We start from the raw sequence: 21,643 nt of genomic DNA, 5'->3' as shown, positions 1-21,643 counted from the left end.
CTACCTAACCTTTACATCCTGCATTCACTCCAGCAGTACTAACTCGTTCCAGTTTGGCAAAAAGCAATACTAGTGTAAAAGCAGTAAATTTTCAGTGCAAACCACATCTTTTAACACTAGTGCCCACTAGAACATCTGGCAGGTGATTTGCCTTTCCCCCAAATCATATTTGCTCATGCTCTAATTTTGCTAATTAGATAAGTAATTAGTATTAAGTTATGCAATGCAGCATGTTTAAAATGAATTGAGCAACTGCAAGATTCACAAATAACGTAGCGGTTGGGGTAAGTTATGCACATCATTCATTATGGGGTGTGAAAGCATTCTGAAGTTTTTGCTTTCTGCGGAAAATGGCATCAATCCACACTCACTGCTGTGCTTTCTCTTTATGATAAAGGCCCAAAAGGCATTCAGATGCTCTAGAGAAGAGGGCCAGGGCTATGCTTCAGTCTGTTCTATCCAAGAATTTCACATGCTAACCACTTTAAGGCATAAAGCCAATAGCTGAGAAATTATCTGAATTTTTGGGAGTAGCGAGAATTCTTTAGGCAGGGAATACCATCAGATGAACCAATACCTATGGAAAAATATGTGTAAGAACAGAGCACACACAAGGTTCACCTTGAACCTGTATTCCCAACAGAAAGACTGTTCTTTTCATCTCCCTTTTATAATCCTTACTTAACTGAGTTTTCTTGATTCATATAGTAAGGAGGACAGAAAAATTAGTATTCTTCTGCTTCTGACCCAATCAAAAAAAGAGAAGGGAAGCTAAGTCTGGCAAATAAGAGTAATACTGTATTTCATGAGTCCAGCTCGGATTCCAAATGATGCTCATTCGCAGGAGGCAATATTTTCTGCAGTATATACAGTAGCAAGTGGAGGCTCCTCCATCACAAGGAAACAGAAAAGAGCCCAGCGAGTTCCATGAGCAAGTCTGTACTCTCAACTTCCATACGCCTAAGAAAATTACACATCTGAGAGACTCCTTGTTAGCTGGAAAGACTACAGAAGGCAGCTTTCCTGACCTCATGAACATCTCATTGCACTAAAGGGCAACAATACTGAATCTGCCTTAATACAGGCAACAGCTGCAGTTATTAAGAGAGGCCTGCATCTGTCAAATCTGCAGGCTGCCTTTCAGAGCTCTGTGGGCTCTAGCTGCAACACACAGCTCATCATTTAACACTTGCAGTGTCCTTAAGGCAGGCAGATACCATCCCCATTAACACTGACAAAATGACAACCTTGACTCAACAAAAATGTCTGCAGTCCTATAAGTTAGCTCAACTTTTCTGTCTGCCTTCCCTTCGCTGCTGCAGTTACCTCATGTGGCTATTGCAAGAAACATATCCCTCACTGGCACAGTCACAAACACTCCTCCAGAGTGAGCCAAGGCAAGCCTAAGATGCTGTGCGGAAGGCAGTATCGAGTCCCGATTGCTGCTGCAGCATGACCCAAGGGAATTTCGCTACTAAAGCTGTATGCGCACAGGTTAGGTCAGGCCATCATCTGGGCCAGTAAGACACTTGACAGTCAGAGGTGTTAGCACAGGCACACTAGAGGCAGAGTTTATTACACTACGCAGGCTAACAACCCTGGAGAAGAACCCCTGTGGTTAAGAATGTCAACCAGCTCCTTATAAAACAAAATAAACCAAAAACCACTGTTACCCCCGTTCTCCTTTGGTCATTACAAAGCAAAAGAAATATTTAAGAGATTTATACAGAGTGAGAAGCTGGAAGGGAAAAAAAGACCCTCTGCCCATCCCTCCCCTACCTGGGCAGAAGACAACCTGGCCCACAGGTACGGTGTCCTTTAGCTGTCACAAGCGGCAAAACGTCGGGTGTTCTAATGTCAGAATGTTGGGGTATATTATTTCCAATAAAAGCAATATTTGCCAAGAGCTGCCGTTTCTCCCCCTCTCTCGGGAGGGCAAACCGTGGCCCCTCCCATTGGCCCTCTGGATGTAAAAGGGGTTGCGTGTGCGTGAGTGTGCAGTTTCTCCCGCCAGTGCAGACATACGGCGTGGCTGGCCCAGGCCACAGAGTCTCTGATCCCTCATGTGTACGCAGCAGTCTTTTAAAAAAAATATTGTATTATAGTAGGAATTTCTCTTTCCATCTCTGTATTTTGGGGAAATGTCAATCGTCCGTGAGGTCCTGCACAAAGAGAACTTCCGTGTGGCTGAGTCCAGCTTCTTGCAGCGTGGGTGGGTTGGGCCACTCCTCTGTCGGAAGGCAGGGCAGGACACGGCGAGGGAAGTTGGCCTCAATCTGGAACTTCTCCGGGCTCTCTTTCAAAGAGAATAGGAAGTCATGGATCACCTAAGGAGGTAGTAGACAAGTTATTCACCAAATGACCGAATGCCTTGCAACTGAGAGCAGAAAGCAGATGCTCACACTGCAACACTCTTCTGTGTTTCTGGAAAGAATACCCAGTAAGATGGCCATTTTTTCATGATCATCTTAGAGGGGGGCCTCCATGCAATCACAATGTACCTAATTTGTATAAAATGTTACTTGAGCAGTAAGTTTCTTCATATATCCACTGTTCCCAAGAGCAGAACTTTTCATGGAACACTCATGCTGAAGGAAATGTGGAGGAGATGAACAGTGTGGGAGGTGCTGGAGCCTATAAGGGGAAGGGGTAACTAGAAATATCTCCACCCTCTTTCCTCCAGCAGGAGCCTCCATTGGATCTCGGTGTCTTGCGTGAATTGAAGGAGTCCTTATATTCATGGAAGGGACACTCTGGGTTCAACCCACTTCTTCCTAAGGGCCTGCATGATGCAACATAGAGAGAGCCTAGTCTCCATATGGGAGATCCAGATTAGAATCCCTAATAAGTTAGAAAGCAAAGTGAGTCACCCAGGGTGTATTTCTTTAAGGGTAGACCATTGGTTAAGGGAAGAGGCTTTGCAAAAATGGTAAGGATATTACTGCATTGCTCAGCTCCACCATTCCTCCACTTCTGCATACTGGGTCTCTCCTTTATCTGTATGAATCGCCAGCTGCTAAAGCAGATTCAGAGCTCAATTTCTGCTTCTCAAATAATTCTCAGCCACAAAATTTTGCCCCATCCTTACAGCTAAAGACTGTGTAAAATGGAATCGCCTCTCCACCCTGGAGTCATTGGGCATTTTGAAGACGATCTTGACACTTTCTGGGTCATCAGGATGCGGCTCTGGTGGTAGGCATTCAGATTTCCGTTCCTTCTCCTCCTGCAGAGTCTTCAGGGATAAAATGGAAATATGAATAAATGGCAGCAGCTCCAACAGTATGACAAGATACAAATAAAGCTGTAGCCACTAGATCAGCACAGCAGCAGTCAATGGAACTAAGTATATCAATAGTTACTGTCGCCTCATCTCAAATGGGCCTCAAAATTAGATTGCCAAGTCATATTCCAATGTGTAGAATTCTGGCAAGAGCCTTTATAAGGTTTGCATGAAGGTGTGGAGCGTTCATCAGTAGGCATAACCCAGCCAGTTAGGGCATTCATTTGGAGTCAAAAAGTTCACTCAAGAAATCACCACTCATTTGAACTCTTGCTGAGTGATGTTCTCTGTTGGGACTAACTAGGCTATACCCAAAGCTTTATCAGTCTTCCAGCAGAATGTGTAGTATGTACACTTGTTTCTGGCGCCTTGGTCCAAAGGAAGGGAATTGTGAAGAACTGCATCCTGGGATGATGGAAAGCCTATTATGAAAATACGAATATAGGGCATCCTCCCACCCAATGGTGCCTGTAATGAGCTTCAACTGATAACTCTACACAAAGTTTATTCCTATTAAAACATTTGTTTTTGCACGTATTCTAAAATAATTTCTCTTTCAAATAGAACAATATGTATTAATGGGAAACTTCTAGAAGAGGAAGACTTACTTGAAATCTCATACTCTAATGCAGGCACACGAAAAAGTGATCTGAATTATAACCATCAAGTGAATGGAAACTAGTAAATGGATCTGGCAACTAAACATTGTTGCTTTATTCTGCAAGTAACCGTGCTACTTGTAAATAAATACAGTTGTACTTCTAGTTACAAACTTAATTTGTTCTGGAGGTCCATTCTTAACCTGAAACTGTTCTTAACTAGAGGTGTGCTTTCGCTAATGGGGCCTCTTGCTGCCGCTGTGCCACTGGCACACGATTTCTGTTCTCATCCTGGGGCAAAGTCCTCAACTCGAGGTAACTCTTCCAGGTTAGCGGAGTTTGTAACCTGAAGCATTTGTAACTCGAGGTACCACTGTATAAATAAACTGTATTAATGGGGCGGAGAAAGAGAGAAACATTGTGTGTGACATGATCTGAATTCTCTAAAATAAACTACTGTTCACTGATCAGAATTTTAATGGATTAATTTACAGGATCTGAATCCTGGCTCATACTGTACTATGAAATGCAGGCTAACCAACTAGGAGTGGTCTTGCACAAACTAGTAACTGCTCCCATTTCCAAAGTGCCAGTACTAAATTTGCAGTAATATAAGGCCGTCTACAAGAGCCAGTCATTCCCACCTGCATTCATAGCTGAGGCATCTATTCTTATTATGAAAATTGCACCTGAGACCTGTGATTCACTGCTATTGACACATTCAATTCTCACCCGCCGCCGTCTCTCCTCTGCTAGCTTCTGCTGCTGCACCTCCTCCTCCTTCCTCTTCTTCTTTTCCCGCTCTTCCTTTTTCTTGCGGTCTTTCTCCTGATCAGCCCGTAATGAAGCCAGGTATGCCTCATCTTGTTGTTGTCTAAGGACCTGAGTTTGGTTTCTCTCTTCTCTAAGATAAAAAGGGAAATGTATTAGTGCCAACCTGACAAGAACTGCTACAACAACGCCTGAAGAAATTTCAGATTTTTACTAGGGGAAAGATGTATTTCTAACTAGGAGGGTTGTCCCAGTGGTTCTGCATTACAACTAGGCATAGCAGCATTTTCTTATTCGCATGTGGGAACAGCAGCTGCTGCTGCTCCTTTTCCTTCTTGATACCAAGTAGTAGCAGCAGCTTCTACCAGTTTCCTGCTTGCCCTCTCCCTCAAACAGCTTGTGCTCCTCCTGTTCCATTTGCTGGCTCAGTGGAGTAAGTAGGTGGCAGCAGCACAGAGCAGCAAGCGCCTCCATTGTGGACCTCTACTGGGAACTTGCCCATGCTGACCTATGATGCCTGAATCCTAAGGTGCTTTGCGACGCAAGCAAGAATCTGGAAAAAAATACCCCATGGCTAGTATCTCGAAGAAGACAGCCTTCTCTCCCTGTGAACAGCATCAGCAGTCCACTTCTTCTTAGTGACAAAGCAACCTGGTGCCAGAAATCAGCAGTATGCCAACTAGAGTTAAGAACTAGAGGCAATCTCTTCCCATCCAATACTAACACACTATTGTTGAAAGCCTGCAATCTATCTCAAATCTGTTATAGCCTACATTAGCAATCTGCCAGCAACATATATGAACACGAGTCATATAATTAAACAGATAGCTGCAGTTTACGGGATATATATTTTTCTTCTCTTTTACTCTATGCCCAGATAATTAAGTCAGGTTGAGCAGTTGGTAGTTTTCCCACAGAAAAGGTAATCACAGATTTAATTAAGTACTGTAAGGTGGAGAGTGGAGATGGCATCTCTTGTTTTTGACCTAGTACCTTTCCAGGCGCTCAGATACCAAGTATGTCTGGTTGGCATCCATGATGAATGTCAGCTGGTTAATGAGGTCATCAGGTTGGATGAGTCCTTCTAACCTCCCAACTACGGTCATTCTACGATCTTTCAGCATGATCATTGCCAGGAATGGGTAGGTGTTCTCACGCAAAGCCTGTGACACTAAGACAAATGCATACAATATGGTCAGCATTTGCAATCTTACCATGTAGGGCATTTACAAAGAGATGAAGCTGCATTAAACTCCGTCATACTATTTATCTAGCCCACTATTGTCTACTCTGGAAGTGACATTCTATGGTTTTGTGAATTGTCTTTCTAAGCCCTGCTATCATAGATCTTTGTATCTCCAGGCATCAGGGATTCAACTTGGGACCTTCCAGAGGGAAATCATGTGCCCTGCCACTGAGCTGTAGTCCTCTCCCTAATGCAACATGAAGACTATTCCAACTTTCAGCTTCTACAGTTCTTCTACACTTTTAAGAGGAAGTGGCCTCCAGTTCTCAACATTTGGGGTTCTAGTCCAACAGCAAATTAACACTGGAGATCTGGTATCAACGGCATATATACAACCTTCACAGAAAACCTATGTTTTTAATGGTCAGCAGCATCAGACAAAAGGAAACCCCTTTTCAAAATTCAGGAAGGAGGCACTAGAGAAAATATCATAGAAAGTGATCATAATTCAGGGCAGCCTTCAGAACCTTAAGGCAATGGTCTCAATAGTTCTGACTTTAGTAAATGAAAACGCATTCACAAGCAGGGAGGAGGGAGTCATCTCAATGAGAAATTGGGGAAATCAGACTGAATAATTAGAATTCAACAGTTTTCTGCCCATGAACCTCCACACACTATGGCATGTTACCTGTCCAGTTTCTCATTAAACTAAGACACAAAGTTAATGTAACAGCAGCAGGGAACCTCCAGCTTACAGGCCCAATCGGGGCTAGTAGGGGTCCTAATTTGGCATATGAGGGCATTTTCTTCAAGGCATGCCCACCTGTCCCATACCCGATTACATATATATGGCACCGGGAAGCAGATGTGGGGTGCAAAGGAAGAATCCTGAGGCTTAAGATGCATTTCTGGTTGCTTGGCATGTGGAGCTTGTATCTGCACCTTTTAAATTTGATGCCAAATGCAAGCCCCACTAGTACTGGTTTCACATGGGTACTGCCAACCAGAGCTCCCTGCAATGCAGGAATATATAATGGAATAATTAAAATCAGTACAACAATAATCACAACATCAGCGTTTTAGAAGGGAAACAATTCAGTTATAATTCAAAACATTCTACAAAACATGGTTATTATCAATGTTGTAATATCATCAAAAGTGTCATACAAGTCGCCCAAGACAGGGATTTCCAGAGTCTGGGTGCCCTGACAAAGAAAGCCCTGTGTCCCTTTCAACCAGCAATACTTCAGTCAGTATAGGTACACAGAGCAAGGCTAACCCAGATTCAAGTGACCAGGAAAGATCCACATGACTTTTAAAAGTAGCAACCAGCACTTTGAAATGGACTTGAAAACAAACTAGCAGCCAACGCAGTGGAGCTCCATGGTTTCAGTCACTTGCCTCAGTTAACACTATGCACTAAAGCATTCTCCTGTTGTTTCTCAGCACTCAGCAAAGGCAGCTCCAAGTGCAGTATGCTGGAGTAATCCAAACTCCCTATGACTAAATCCTGTGTGTGAAGTAGCCAGATCAGCCTTCTCCAAAACAAGCATAGCTGCAACATCAGGCTAATCCACTTAAAGCATTCCTGGCCACAACTGCCACCTGAGCATCCAGCACCGCACCCAGGCCACAAATCCAATTCTTCAATGGGAGTGCCTCAGACGGGCTGTATTTCTATTCCATAATCAACACTCATTTCCTAATAAGCAACAGCACTTCCATCTTTTATAACGCAAGGGCTCCTCCTCCACACTGAAGATGTTGATAGTCTAGGAATGCAACTTTGGGGGCAGATCCAACAATGTGGCCCTGCTCCTGTTTCAACATGTGAGTGACAAGCAACTCACATGTGAGCATTGTAGAGTTGGGTGGCTCCAGCATATCAATGACTGGCATCCGCAAATCCCTCCTAGCTGTTTCATGTAGATGGTTTGTTTCCCATATAGTAAAAGGGGGCAGAATAAAATACAAAACAGACACGACAGCTTATTTTGACAACCTGATCCTAAACATATTTGCTTGACTATATCCCACCAGTTCAAAAGCATTTCTTTTCAACATGTAAGATTGCAGTTCAAGGCTGCAATCCAATGCATACTTACTCTATAGAGGAAGCACCACTGATTAGAGTGGGCCGTAACTCTTAAGTAAAGGTGCTTAGGACTGGGCTGCAAGTGTTTATAAAATGTTACGTTAAGGCAGAGTTGTAATCAAAACACATACCTCTATATCCTTCTGGTTTATTTGTGGAACAAGCCCAGAAAAGCATCCTTGTATTTATGAGGGCGATCACTTCAGGCGCACAAAGGGTGTTGCTGTTTGGAGAGGATACAAGATTAACTCACGTGAAATCGCACCCAGAACTCACACCACCATTTATAATTAAACAAAATCTGAAGTAACCTACCGACAGAATTCATCAGTGTCTTGATGGTCATCACCATGAAGGTAAACAAGGAGGAAGCGTAGCTCCCTCTTTGCATCATTCAGTGCCTTGAGAGAAGAAACATAAGGATGTTTTAGAGAGATGAAATCTGGACAATTTGGCACTGTGCCCAAGTGACAAAAGTAGTGCCAGGTCATCAGATCATAGCATGTACACAAAGACTATAACTGTGCTAATTCCCTGGTCTTGAATGGGGTAACTGTGCCCCTGAAGGACCAGGTGCGCAGCCTGGGAGTCATTTTGGACTCACAGCTGTCCATGGAGGCGCAGGTTAACTCTGTGTCCAGGGCAGCTGTCTACCAGCTCCACCTGGTACGCAGGCTAAGACCCTACCTGCCCGCGAACTGTCTCGTCAGAGTGGTGCATGCTCTAGTTATCTCACGCTTGGACTACGTGGGGCTACCTTTGAAGGTGACCTGGAAACTGCAATCAATCCAGAATGCGGCAGCTAGACTGGTGACTGGGAGTGGCCGCCGGGACCACATAACACCGGTTCTGAGAGATCTGCATTGGCTCCCAGTACGTTTCCGAGCACGATTCAAAGTGTTGGTGCTGACCTTTAAAGCCCTAAACGGCCTCGGTCCTGTATACCTGAAGGAGCGTCTCCACCCCCATCGTTCAGCCCGGACACAGAGATCCAGCGCCGAGGGCCTTCTGGCGGTTCCCTCATTGCGAGAAGTGAGGCTACAGGGAACCAGACAGAGGGCCTTCTCGGTAGTGGCGCCCACCCTGTGGAACGCCCTCCCATCAGATGTCAAAGAGATAAATAATTACCTGACATTCAGAAGACATCTTAAGGCAGCCCTGTTCAGGGAAGTTTTTAATATGTAACGCTGTACTGTTTTTAACACTGATTGGGAGCCGCCCAGAGTGGCTGGGGAAACTCAGCCAGATGGGCGGGGTATAAATTATAAATAATAAATTATTTATTATTATTATCATCATCATCATCATCAGATCATAGCATGTGCACAAAGACTAGAACTGTGCTAATTTTTTTGCCAAATCATGCACAGCAAACCTTCCTCATTGGATAAGGAGCTCTGTGGCTGTACTCTTGCTTTCCTTCTTCAGCTGTGCTGTGCTAGACAAAGTAGTGAGTCTTTGATATGGTCTTCACCCAAGGAAGACTGTTCTATTATTAGCACTACTAGAACCACGCATTGAAAAACTGAAGTTACTGTATTAGCAGAGTGATTCCATTTCCAATACATTGTAACATAGGCAACAGTTAACAAAACGTAACTTCCAATTAAATATCTCGGGTTACTATTTTAATCTATGTCTGCAACATTTTGCCTCAAGGGATAACTCAAGATTACTCTTCCAAGAATCTCCACTTCAAGACAGGACAACACCACGTAACTCTCGTGACATCCTCTTGTACCAACCTGACTGTATGTTCCCTGGTAGAAAACAGGATGTATTCTTCCAAATTTTTCTTCAAACATATGAATAAATGAAACAATATCACCAACAGGGTCAGTGACCCGACTACGAGGATCAGGGCGTATGAAACGCAAAGCAAACCTAGGAAAGAGTATAAAATTGAAATATCAGCTACTGGTTATTCTAGCACCTTCAGAACACGAGTGGGATGATTTCAGTTTTACATTTGTTTATTTATATATGTTTCTGTCACCTGTATTTACAACACAAAAACCCATATTAAAGATTTCTTAACAAAAACCAACCATACCAAAATTGTGATATTCCAAGTAAACACCTTTGTTTAGAAACATTGTTAGACCATACCAAGATTTCCAGAGCCCAGCAAGTTTGCAAGATTTCCAGTGCTAACTTGTCTTTATTTTATATTGCTAAACTTTGTTTTGCAAACATCTAATGACTAGAAACAAATAAATGACCTAATCAATGCCTGAGAACTACAAAGTGGGCCTTCAGAAATTGGCCACTAATCTACAAGTAAACCAGTATCTAGTCTCCTGCCCACATCTGCCATAGAATATTACCTTAACTAAGGAGTAGTGGCAAACTTCAGAATAAAGCAATAAACTCAACATGCAAACTCAATAAACTCAATATGCAAACATAAACAAGTGTGCACTTACCTAAATATATCAAGTAATGTGTAATATGTAAATCGGAATGGAAGCATTATCAAATAGTAACCCCAACCTAACAAGCCCTGAAATGACAAAGAGAGAGTTAGGTCCTTATCACGCCATTCCTTTGAAGTACAGTGGTACCTCGGTTTACGAACAGCTCTGTTAACGAACTATTCGGTTTATGAACTCCACAAAACCAGAAGTAGTGTTCCGGTTTGCGAACTTTACCTTGGTCTAGGAACAAAAGCCGAACGGTGGAAGGGCACCGGCGACGGGAGGCCTCATTAGGGAAAGCGTGCCTCGATTTAAGAACGGATTTGGTTTAAGAATGGACTTCAGGAACGGATTAAATTTGTAAACTGAGGTAACACTGTACCAGCTTAATTTTATTTTATCTTGAAGCAGCTATATTAATGAAATATTTTAGCACAAATTTGGAAACAGATGTCTTGCTATTTAACCTCAGAGATACAATTCCTAGATGTTGGTTCTCATCAGCAGCAAGTGATTTTCTATTCCTTTCCCCCACCCCAGCTTGAGGCATATTGAAATAATTACCAAATGTTTGGCTTTTAAGTATCATCTTCCTTTGCTGTTCTGCTTTTTGTTTTTACAACAAAAGTAACCACACAGCCTCTTACAGAAAAGAGGTCCCCATTCAAGGTAACATCTGTGCTCTCCATTACCAAGAAAACCTGCAGGAAAGTATTTTCCTTGTACAGTCATACCTCGGGTTAAAGACGCTTCAGGTTGAGCGTTTTCAGGTTCCGTGGCGACCCGGAAGTAACGGACTGGGTTACTTCTGGGTTTCGCCGCTTGCGCATGCGCAGACGCTCAAAATGACGTCATGCTCATGCACAGAAGCGGCGAATCGCATTCTGCTCAGGATGTGAACAAGGCTCCGGAACAGATCCCGTTTGCATCCAGAGGTAACACTGTAGGTGCTTTATTGTTTCATAGAACTGACCACAAAGAACACATGCTTCCCTAGTTAAGCTAATCTCAGTTATAGAACTTGCCCTTGGTTGCGGCCTTGAAACAACATAGCTGTAGATCCTGTGGTCAGCAGTGTTGACCTGTAGCGGTCTAGAAGGTGGTGGATTGAAGACACTTGGGACACCCTCTTGCTCATTCAATCGGTCTTGAACAGCTGCCTATGGAGGGTGTAACAAGGACTGGTTAGCATATTTTACCTATCGCACAGAAAATATAATCAATATCAGTAGAGGCTGCAGAATCCGGTTTTTGTGTGTGCAGAATCTGGATCCCCATTGTTCATCCAAGGTCCTTCTTTGTGTGCCCTCTGCAAGGGTGGTGCAGAGGATGGTAACAAAAGAAGGGGTCTTTTCAGGGGTGGCTCTGACTTTGGCCTGACTTCAGAGGCACATAGTACTGGACCAGAGGCTTCCATCAGTTGAATGGGGAAGGAACTTTTGTATATCCACCTTCCCCAACCACCCACACCCCTGCTCCAGCGGGAAGTGCCACAGAAGCATATTGGATCAAAGAGCCTTTTGTCAGAGGAGAAAAAGCACTGGATACCATCTACTGTTGGTAAGCAACAAGTGTAACAAGCAAGCAAGCCTCAAGTGAGACAGTACCTCTATGTTCCAGTTGTGTTGTTCCAGTGTATGACGGCACTGGTCCATGGACTCTATGCCAGTCAGGTCCTGGGGGCAAGAAATGGGGTGGAAGAACTTAAGTCAAAACAATAAACAATACAGTCCTTGAATCAAATTTTATTTTGTTTCTCATTTAAGCCGCTTCCATTTGGAAACCAGAATTCAACAAGGCATTTGTAAACAGTCTCACAAAAGGAGCAAACATCAAACTTTGTGAGTCTTGAGATTCTCTTTCCACAAGACAGCTGGTCACACTAGAACCTGAGAAACCAGGATTCACATTCCGGCTCGGCCACAAAGCTCATTGGGTGACCCTGAGCTAGTCACTGCCTCTCAGGCTAAACTACCTCACTGGGTTGTTGCGGGGGTTAAATAACGGAGGGGAGAGCCATGTACACCACCTCAAACTCATTGGAGATAAAGGTGGGATATAAGTGCAATCAATCAATAGAATAAAATTATTCTGATTTCGCCTTCACCTCTCTGAGCTCTCTTATTTCTAAAGAACAGTCCGACTAGAGTTACAGCACTGTGATTAAACACTTTACTTCTTTTCATTAGCACTTCTTTTTCCAGTTTATTTTGAGCTTTTAATTTATTAGCATTCTCTGTCCAAATTGTGATTCATCTCCAATCTGCTCTTTGCAGACGTGAGTTCCTACATTTATCGTCAGAATAACAGTACGTATGCTTTCAACCAAGGATATATTGCCACTATATGTAATGCCACACTGCACTAACAGAATGCATGCAGGCACACAGAAATAATTCAACAGAAGCCCTCGGGCTGTAGCATTCCACTCAGCTAGTTAGGCTGGTATTCCTGGTCTTGTTTCATCTTTGCTCAACCTTCAATTGTGCTGGACATGTGAAGTAACAAGCTTTGCTCTGCAAAGCAGTGAATTATTGCCTAATTAGTTCTTCAGAGATAATTTCTTATAACATTCCTAGTTAGCAGCATAATACTTAGAAGAGCGTAATTCTTCCTCTCACAACACTGACAGAGCAAGTCTCACAAATAAGCCTCGGAACAGGATTTACAATGCTCATTCCCTAAAAATTCGACTAATTTAGATGCCTTTCTGAAACATATTCCTGAATGGGCATGTGCACCTACTGCTTCTTCACATTTCTAGACTGACAGTTGACCTTTTCAGTGTGCTTAAAATGGTACTGCTGCTTACCAATCTACGAAGTTCAAAAGCTCATTTGCACTCCCATACAGCTAGAACTGCTGCAATATGCAGTAAAATTCGATGCCAGAATTTTCTCTGTTCAAAAGTATGTGAAGGACTGTAGCAGCTTTATGTGACAAAACAAACTCTACACAACAGTGTTTTCATACAGGTCTCAATAGGGGGGTTGGGCATTTCAAACTATACACAATTTAGCAAGAATCCCTCTTTAAAACCCTCTTTTCTCCCTATAGGTGTAACATAATGCAGTTGTCGTGTCTTGTAAGCTTTCTTCCTCAGAGCCACCATTACAACAGATGGGGACAACAGCCTACATGTTTCCATGTCTACTGGATTGCCATGCAAGTGTCAAACCTGGTATATCTTCTGCCAAATTTGGCATTCTGGGAATCTCAGCTTTTGTACTAATGTGTCTGTGTGTATAACATTTTTCACAGTTATCTGTAACTACTTTACTCAAGGTCAGAATGAAAAACAGGCACAAAACTAACTGCTAATGCTGTTCTCTTCAGTGTTTTTTTAAAAATGCTATTTTTATTAGTTTTAAATTACAGTCCAATAATAGCCTCATTATAACAATACCAATTTATAATACAATTATTAATACCAATCATGCAAATACAGAATTATATAATTTATTTAAAGTGCCCCCCCTGCATACTAGATTTGATGATTTTCTTTAATTCTGCGTTCTAAAGTCTAACTAGTTTCAATTACATTCCGGTCATAATAATAATAATAATAATCCCTTATACAACAACTGCAATATTAGTAACTTCTATTCGTATTGACACATTAAATGATTTATAAAGCTTCAAGTGAGGAACTCAAACTATATCCTTGTTCTTCCCGTGTGTGGCAATTATTCTGTCTGTAGCATTTCTTCTTGTCCTTGTAAGATGTTATGTCTCCCCCCCACCCCACTTGTTGCTGTAATGCATCATGCCTAGGGTGGAGCTGATATGCAATTGTTGTTCCAGAAATTTCTCCATCGCTCTGTCCCATGCTTCGTTGTTTTGCACTGAGAACTTTAACAACAGCTGCAAAAGTTGCTCTGTCCCAGTAAATAAATTGTTTTCACCATTTTTCCTCTCAGCTTGGGAAGAAGAGAGGTCTGTCAAACTGCAGATGACTCAAAAAAGAACTTTATCAGTTCCTTGGCAGCTCACAAACTCCTTTCATCCTTTCTTCCAGCTGAAGATATATGGCCAGTTATCCTTCCAATTAAATTAAATTCCAAGTCCTCTTAGCGTTATTCAGTTCACTTCGTAGATAATAAAGGATGGGGAAGAGTCAGCTCTAAGTTTCCATCGTAAACTTGTTGCAAAATAGAGCTTCCCTCCCTTTTTCCTTTTTACACACAGTTCCATTTGATGTTATATACCATATTTATAATCCAATTTCTTCCATCATCACTTGTACAAATATAATTTGAACCAACATTCAGGGGAAGGTTGCTGAATCGTAACTGTAGAGAAGAAAACTTTAAATAAAAAAACCGTAGGCTCCCCACCCGCCGTCTTTTGCATCAGATGAAGTCTTATCTCAAATTCAAACCTTAAAGTCCTTGCAGTTGGTTTGTTCTGCAGTTTGTGATCTCATCTCTTCTAGCATGCACCTGTACTTTAGACCAATTAAGCTCTAATTAACAGGAGAACCTCTGCTTCTTAATGGCGGCATTGGAGGGTTTTCAGCAGACAAAGTGCTTTTGCACCTCCCACATTCCATGCCAGAGTGAGAGCCAGGTACCGAAACAAATTCTGGGGGGAATTTGCAAGGATGATTTACCTTCAATCATCCTTGTTTTTCCTTTGCCTATGATCTCCCACTGTCATGGGGGCTGCCTCTATTAAGGCAGAGTGGAACCAGAAGCCCTCTTCAGTGTTATAACCATGGAACTGCACAACATTTATGAAGCACTGGAACATTTCCCACACTACTGTTTGTAAAGATGCAATCCGAAACAATTCTGTATTAGCTAACTCCTGCAAATATATTCCATGGCTTAAAGATGGCTATAAGATCAGATCACTAAATCTGATGGGTGCATTCTCATCTGAAATTCCAGTCGTCAATTTCGCCTATCCACTGGTGACTTGAAGGGCCTCTTGCATACATACAGCAGGACCCCCTTTACAGCAGCCATGGAAAATAACTGGCATATCACCAGCTATTTTCAAAGGACAGCGAAAAAGGCATTTTAATTGCCTGAAATAATGCTTTTTGTTCATTTTACAGTGGTGCCTCACAAGACGAAATTAATTCGTTCCACGAGTTTTGTCGTCTTGCGATTTTTGTCGTCTTGCGAAGCACGGTGTCAGGAAAGTTTTGGAAAAGCTTCAAAAACCTCAAAAAGCTTTAAAAACCTCAAAAAAGGCTACCACACCGCGTTCTATGAGTTGCTCCTCGAAGTCAAGTCGCAACTGTATTAACAGTGTTAAGAAAAAGGAAACAAACTTGCAAGACGTTTCCGTCTTGCGAAGCAAGCCCATAGGGAAAATCGTCTTGCGAAGCAACTCAAAAAACCAAAAACCCTTTCGTCTTGCGAGTTTTTTGTCTTGCGAGGCATTCGTCTTGCGAGGTACCACTGTAGTTTTGCAGTAAATGAAAATGTTTAACATCGCAGTAGAATATGCCCCTTGTGGTAAACTGTACCATTCATTCTGATGGGTTTTTCTGGTTAAATGTCCAACAAATGATTTTACTAATAAAGACGATGAATAAATACCTTTGTATGTATATTTCTAACACTAGAGTATTTACTGCTTTGAGGTGCAATTCAGAAGGTGCTTAGAGAGACCCACTGAGCCAAGCAGAAATGAGAGTGGACCCACAGTAGACACAAAGCAGCTAGTGGCACTGAACTACCTGATCCAACGTGGCTCAGTGCAAAGCGAAGATCAGTCAAGTTATTTTAGCATTAGAGACAGAAAATCCCACAAGTCCGTCTTCCCCTACCTTCCCCATATGCCATGGACCCAAACCTGACCAGGCTTGCAATTGGTATTTAGTAAAAACTTACACATGCTAAATGCATTCATACATTTAACATCACGTCTGGTTTTGCTCTATGTCATACAAGTGAAACATTTCCAAGAAGCCTGTAACTAGCTCTGCTGTTAACTCCCAAACTAGTGCCAAATTCCAGAGAATTATGTTTCCAAGGTGAGGAGCACCTGACTCTAACAGAACAAAAGCCTTTGCCAGGCTAAGAATTTGTTCTTGTACAAGTGCAGCAATCAAAGACTGAACATGATATAGATGACAGATACAATTTGGTAAAGTTTCTCAGTTAATTTAAGGAAGTTGTTTTTCTGGATACCAGCTGCAGGTTCACTTTAAGTTACAGATGGGATATACAATGGTATTATCAATAAAGTTCCAAGTTTTAATTCTCAGTTATTAATAAGAGCACTTATTACCATGGGCACCAAATCCTTTAATTTTGTGGTGAACCTACAGACCATACATACATGGCTAGCTGTCAGCCAGTCCAATCAACACCTCCATAGGTAGGAGGCAATCCAGTGCTGGACAGTCTCCTGACTGAAGGATACCTTTGAAGGTACAGATCAGACTAGCCAACAGCTGACCCAGTCTGTACTTTCACTTTGAAAGGCACAGATGTGGGCCTCATTCCCTCCACCCACATCGTGTGACACCGGACTTGACAGAAAATGTTGTCAGCCCTTTAATTCAAATAAAATTCAGGAAAAAACAAACCTCTCAGTGTTCTCCCCAAGTTTCTACTTTAATAGTAGCTAATTAAGTATTGTTTTACATATTTTTCAAGTCACCATCCGACACTTGTTTGGTTCAGAGCTGACCACTTCCATTCTAAACAATGAGGAAAATACACAGAGACAAGAATAGCATCTACATAGGATGTACAAAGAAAATAAAATTCCATTTATCTGGAACACTGTACCTATGCATGAAACTGAGCCTTATAACAGTGATATGCAGACTGTAATACAGGGTGCAGAATCTTCTCAGCCCAAGGGCCACACTCCCTCAGGGGCAGCTTTCCAGAGGTTGCATGACAGCGATGGGCAGGGCCCAGAACAAACGTCTGCAGGGCAGCAGATGTGAATCTTATCTTTGTACAACAGGCTACATTCCAGCCAAGTAAAAAACCTGAAGTTTCTACACACCTCCATCTGGGCGACCAAGAGACATTCTTAGGACACATTCTAGCCAGACAAAAGCACTTGAGGAGGGAGCAGAGCCAGTGTGGAGTATGGCCTAGGCAGGCCTAGACGTCAGAGACAGAGGCCACATTTATCTCCTGGGCTCAAGGGTTACCACGCCTGTTGTAAAATATTTCTGAAGGAAGGTCTGGAAATGCATTACTTTAGACTAAATGCATATATGGTCACTTTCTTCTCCCCATTATAGCCAATTTATGTTTCTAAAAGAAGTCTTAACAAAACCATATATTTTTGAAATTCCCATCATTTCAAATGCACGTAGATTCAATATACACCAGATCAGCAGTATAGTCACCTGCTCAGCATTTGTTCTAGGTGAACAGCTGAACAACAAATTGCACCTACTTGCCTATTATTTTATTTATTATTATTTCCTATTATAATGTCATAGTATCATTTTTTTCTGGGCCGAGTGAGTGGTAATCTAATAGCAATATTTTCAGTTCTCCCTCCATCCCTTTAACTATTTCAGACAAGTATGAACAGTCACAAGTGCAACTGGCTCAGTACTATATTCCTCTACCCCAAACTGCCTCACTTTGTTTTCTCAAAAAAGTGAAGTGCAGTGGTGTCTGTCTCACATCAATGGTGAGGTAAAGGTAAGGTAAGGTAAGGTAAAGGACCCCTGGACCATTAAGTCCAGTCAAAGGCAACTATGGCTCTAAGTGCCGCCACCTACCAACTGGCAATTCAAAATGCAACAAACACACTGCAAAGTATGTGGCATTTATCAAATGCCTGAATATGGCTTAAACCTAATAATCTCTTCAAAGTAGTACAATTAAGGTAATTTAGCAGCTTTAGAAGCAAAGAGAAAAGAAGGATTGGAAACTTTGAAGAATGAGGGGTGTTTGAAGAGTACTGCTATGTGTGGGATAGGTACTTTAGACTTGCAGTTAGTACATTTAAGAAATAGTGAACATTACATTTTTATTTAATTTTTAATATATTGTGATGATTCAAAACAATAAAGGGAGTGCTTTCACCCCAATGTGCTCTCCCAAAAGGCAAAAAAACACACACACAAAACCCTCCTCCAGAAGACAAGAATTGACTAAGACCCCTAACAAAGAAATGTCAAATATTAGGTACAACAAGAGGAAATTGGAGCTTTGGGGGAGGGGAGACAGAGTAGTTGCTGTTCTTCCTCAGCCCCATCTCCATCCAGCTCCCCTACAACAGTGTGTGGATTTTTTATGAAATGCTCAACTCACCGTCAATAATTCTTACTGGAACCTCCCACTTCTGTCAGCAGTGAGAGAATTAAAAGTTGCAACCATTCTAAAAATGTCAGAGCAGTATTAGCATTCTCCACTACAGTCATGTATGGAAGGTTATAATGTTAATAGAAACACAAAGGTGCGGGAGGCAGTCTTGCCCATGACTTAAAAAGAGCAAAATGGCAATCAAAGCATTCAACCCTGGCTAAACAGAAGGCCACTTGTGTGAAGAAATACCACAGTTTAAGTTATAAGCCATCATGGGAATGAATCCCCAACATAGTGCTTTCTAATTTTAGGAAAGTACAAAATATACTCTCTCAATTGTTTATGCCAAGTGGTGCAAGACAGTTTAGGGCTCTCTATGGAATACTAAAGTGCAGGAAGAGGGAGGAAACAATCTCTTTTAAAAACAATTACAAAGAATTGCAAATGTTGCTCACTGTTCTTAAGACAGGGCAGAATCTTATGCATTCATATTTGGCAGTGGAGACCACTGGACTCGGTGGAATTTATTTCCAAGAAAATATGCTCGACTGGGCGCTATAGGAGCTCGTAATTGGGATTCTCCTCGCCTCTCAGTAGAGCAACCTTTAAAAATAAAAAAGCGGAGGGGGGGGGGAGGGAAGGTCCTTTTTAATAATCAGCTTAGCAACCGGGATGTCCCTCCCCCATACAGGTGTACTGACTCATTTCCTGTTTGTTGCTCTTAACCATCACAATGCATAATATTTGCCGGTGATTATTTATTTAAATGGTACGATGCGGAAGAGCACAAAACAGCGAAGCAAGCTTAACTGCCCGCAGGCCGACCCCACGGACTATACGTCGCTGGTTCCCACCCCACGGCCATACCCGCGTTGCAGGGGGGTGGGAGGCAGGTCCAGGCGGCGGCCTCCCTAGGCTGGCAGCCATCAGGCCACCGATGGTCAGGCCGAGGCCGTGGCCGCTTCCGCCGAGCGCCCCCTCCGCGCCCCGCTCTCTGGCCCCGCCGCCGCCGCCCCCCGCCCAGCAGAAACCTCAGGCCGGCCAGCCTGCTCTCCTCCGCCCCCCAATCCCCGGCGCCGCCCGCTCCTCTTGGCCGCCCGGCGCGCCGGGGACCCACGCGAGGCCGGAGAGGGGGCCCAGCCTCCCGCCCAGGCGGCCGGCCTGGCTCAGCCCGCCGCGCCCCCCTCCACCGGCCGCGCCCGCGTCCAGCACCTGGAACTGGAGCAGCTTCTCGGTCTGTTCCGCCGACAGCTCCCGCTCCTCCGGAGCCGCCATTTTGCTGCTGCCTCTGACCCGCAGTTGCGTCACTCGGCGGAAGTGACGTGACAATTCGAAACTTCCGACCGCTTTCTGCGCGCGCCGCCGCCGCAAACAGTAAAATAAAAAGAAGGGTCTAGACTCTAGAGTAGCTAGTGGAAGCTCACGGGGATTGTGGAGGCGGGAGTTATAATGCAGAATTTTCCGCTCCTTCTTGGTGCTGCGTGGTTCGTTGGCTTTATTTTTTTTATTTTTTTTTTTGTTTCCTCTGAGACAAAAGTTAATAGTTGCCAAACTTTGGAGAAATCTAACTTTCAGCAGCCTCCTCACCCAGCAATAAAGGCAGCAGCGAGGACAGGAACTTATTCTCTTTACAATTTCGTCTGAAATGTGTGCGTGTGTGTTAGTTTCAAAGTATTCTAGAAGTATGCTCCCTGTTACCCTGCTGCGGCATGGAGGGATGTGGTTGGGGAACAGCAGCTGGCAACAGTCTTGCAATGTAGCACGCTGCTGGTACCGCAGTTTATAAAAGTGGGGCTAAGAGGCTGGTTTGGATTCACAGCCCCGCACCACCACCCCAAAGAAAACCCCGTACCAAACGAACGCCCCTCAGGTTGCAGCAGCAGCAGCAAAAGGTCAATCTTCTTAAATTGCTCCCTCCCAGCCCAAATCATGCAATGCACGCACAGACACAGTGCGATACAGACACATTGCGCTTGGGCTTTAGAATCTTTACGCTAAAGGGGACGGAGGGAGTTTTAAAATCACGTGCCAGGTGGAACGCAGACATAAAAATGGATTTCAGACTAAACTCGGAAGCTCGTCGTGTGCGCAAGCCAATTTCTACGAGTCTGTGATCACACCCATGTGTCACATTTGCACGCGCCCGCATCTGGCTTCCGGTTTAATTTGGAATCTCCATTTTACACCCTGGATGCAGAAGAGCCACATGGTTGTTTGCCAGTGAGCGAAACGCAAGGGGTATTTGCATTTAGTGCGGTGACAGCGCATAGCATCCGTATCAGATACGTTTTGCAAGGGAAATCGTGCAACACTGCCTGCTTTTAACGGAACAGTGTGTTGATTTTGAATAATGTAGGCATGGAAACAGATTTAAAGTTGAGCCAGAACCTATCGCTACAATATGCAAGGAGGCTTACAATAATATAACGATTTGCATCCACAATAACGCAGCAATGCAGAGTAAAATAGAGATAAAATGGCACTAAAAAATTAAAGCCACTTGCAAAAGGATAGAAATGCCATTATGGCGAAGCTTGAAGACAGTGCTGCTAGGAATAAAGGTGGTAGGAGAACTTCCCAAAGGAAGGAGTTTCCAAGCTAGGTGCCACAATAGAAAACACCGTTATCTTGGATAGCTATTCACTTAGAAGCTATGTCAGGAAAGGGGAACCTGTGGGTCTCCTGGTGCTGCTGGACTCACATGAACTTCAGGTATTATGGACAAAGGCCAAAGTCTCAAGGATGGGAGTTGTAGTCCTGCAACACCTGAAGGGCCACAGGTTCTTCATCTTTGAATTATTCAGATTGTACAAACTGCCAGACTTAGGTGCATGTAATGGAGCTTCTCCCATCCTGTCTCCTTAGCCCCCCACTCCACTCTCAACATTAGCTCTGGAGGGTTGGAATGCCCTCTGGAACAGTTTTTTGAAGTGAGGGGGGGGGGAGAAGAGGTAATGAAAGTTCTATTGTGCCTGTGGAACCCCACTGGTGCAGCACTGAGGGTGTATGAGCTGCTGTAGGGGTGGGGGGACGATTAAGGAAAAATCCTGTT

The 21,643-nt window shown here is 43.3% G+C and overlaps 1 protein-coding gene across 1 annotated transcript; it reads right to left on the bottom strand.

The window, feature by feature from the left end:
- Positions 1 to 1,543: 1,543 nt before the first annotated feature.
- FAF2 (Fas associated factor family member 2) lies at positions 1,544 to 19,924 on the bottom strand. The gene is made up of 11 exons (XM_028718426.2): positions 19,804 to 19,924; positions 11,956 to 12,024; positions 11,374 to 11,508; positions 10,358 to 10,434; positions 9,677 to 9,815; positions 8,247 to 8,332; positions 8,063 to 8,154; positions 5,644 to 5,821; positions 4,612 to 4,783; positions 3,089 to 3,232; positions 1,544 to 2,327 (listed from the first exon to the last, which is right to left on the bottom strand). Exons 1-11 carry the CDS (start codon positions 19,864 to 19,866, stop codon positions 2,145 to 2,147), a joined length of 1,338 nt encoding a protein of 445 aa, XP_028574259.1. The 5' UTR covers positions 19,867 to 19,924; the 3' UTR covers positions 1,544 to 2,144.
- Positions 19,925 to 21,643: the final 1,719 nt, after the last annotated feature.

The sequence above is a fragment of the Podarcis muralis genome, chromosome 2 (assembly GCF_964188315.1).
Source record: "Podarcis muralis chromosome 2, rPodMur119.hap1.1, whole genome shotgun sequence".
NCBI classification, from domain to species: Eukaryota; Metazoa; Chordata; class Lepidosauria; order Squamata; family Lacertidae; genus Podarcis; species Podarcis muralis.
This window is presented reverse-complemented; position numbering and strand designations above follow the sequence as displayed.

What these genes read in the sequence shown, in the direction of transcription:
- FAF2 (XM_028718426.2), bottom strand. Translation starts at nt 19,866, where the DNA reads ATGGCGGCTCCGGAGGAGCGGGAGCTGTCGGCGGAACAGACCGAGAAG. An exon ending in AGAAGCTGCTCCAGTTCCAG is followed by an intron (nt 12,025 to 19,803) that starts GTGCTGGACGCG and finishes TCTTGCCCCCAG; the next exon opens with GACCTGACTGGCATAGAGTC. An exon ending in ACATTACTTGATATATTTAG is followed by an intron (nt 9,816 to 10,357) that starts GTAAGTGCACAC and finishes ACTCTTTCCTAG; the next exon opens with GTTTGCTTTGCGTTTCATAC.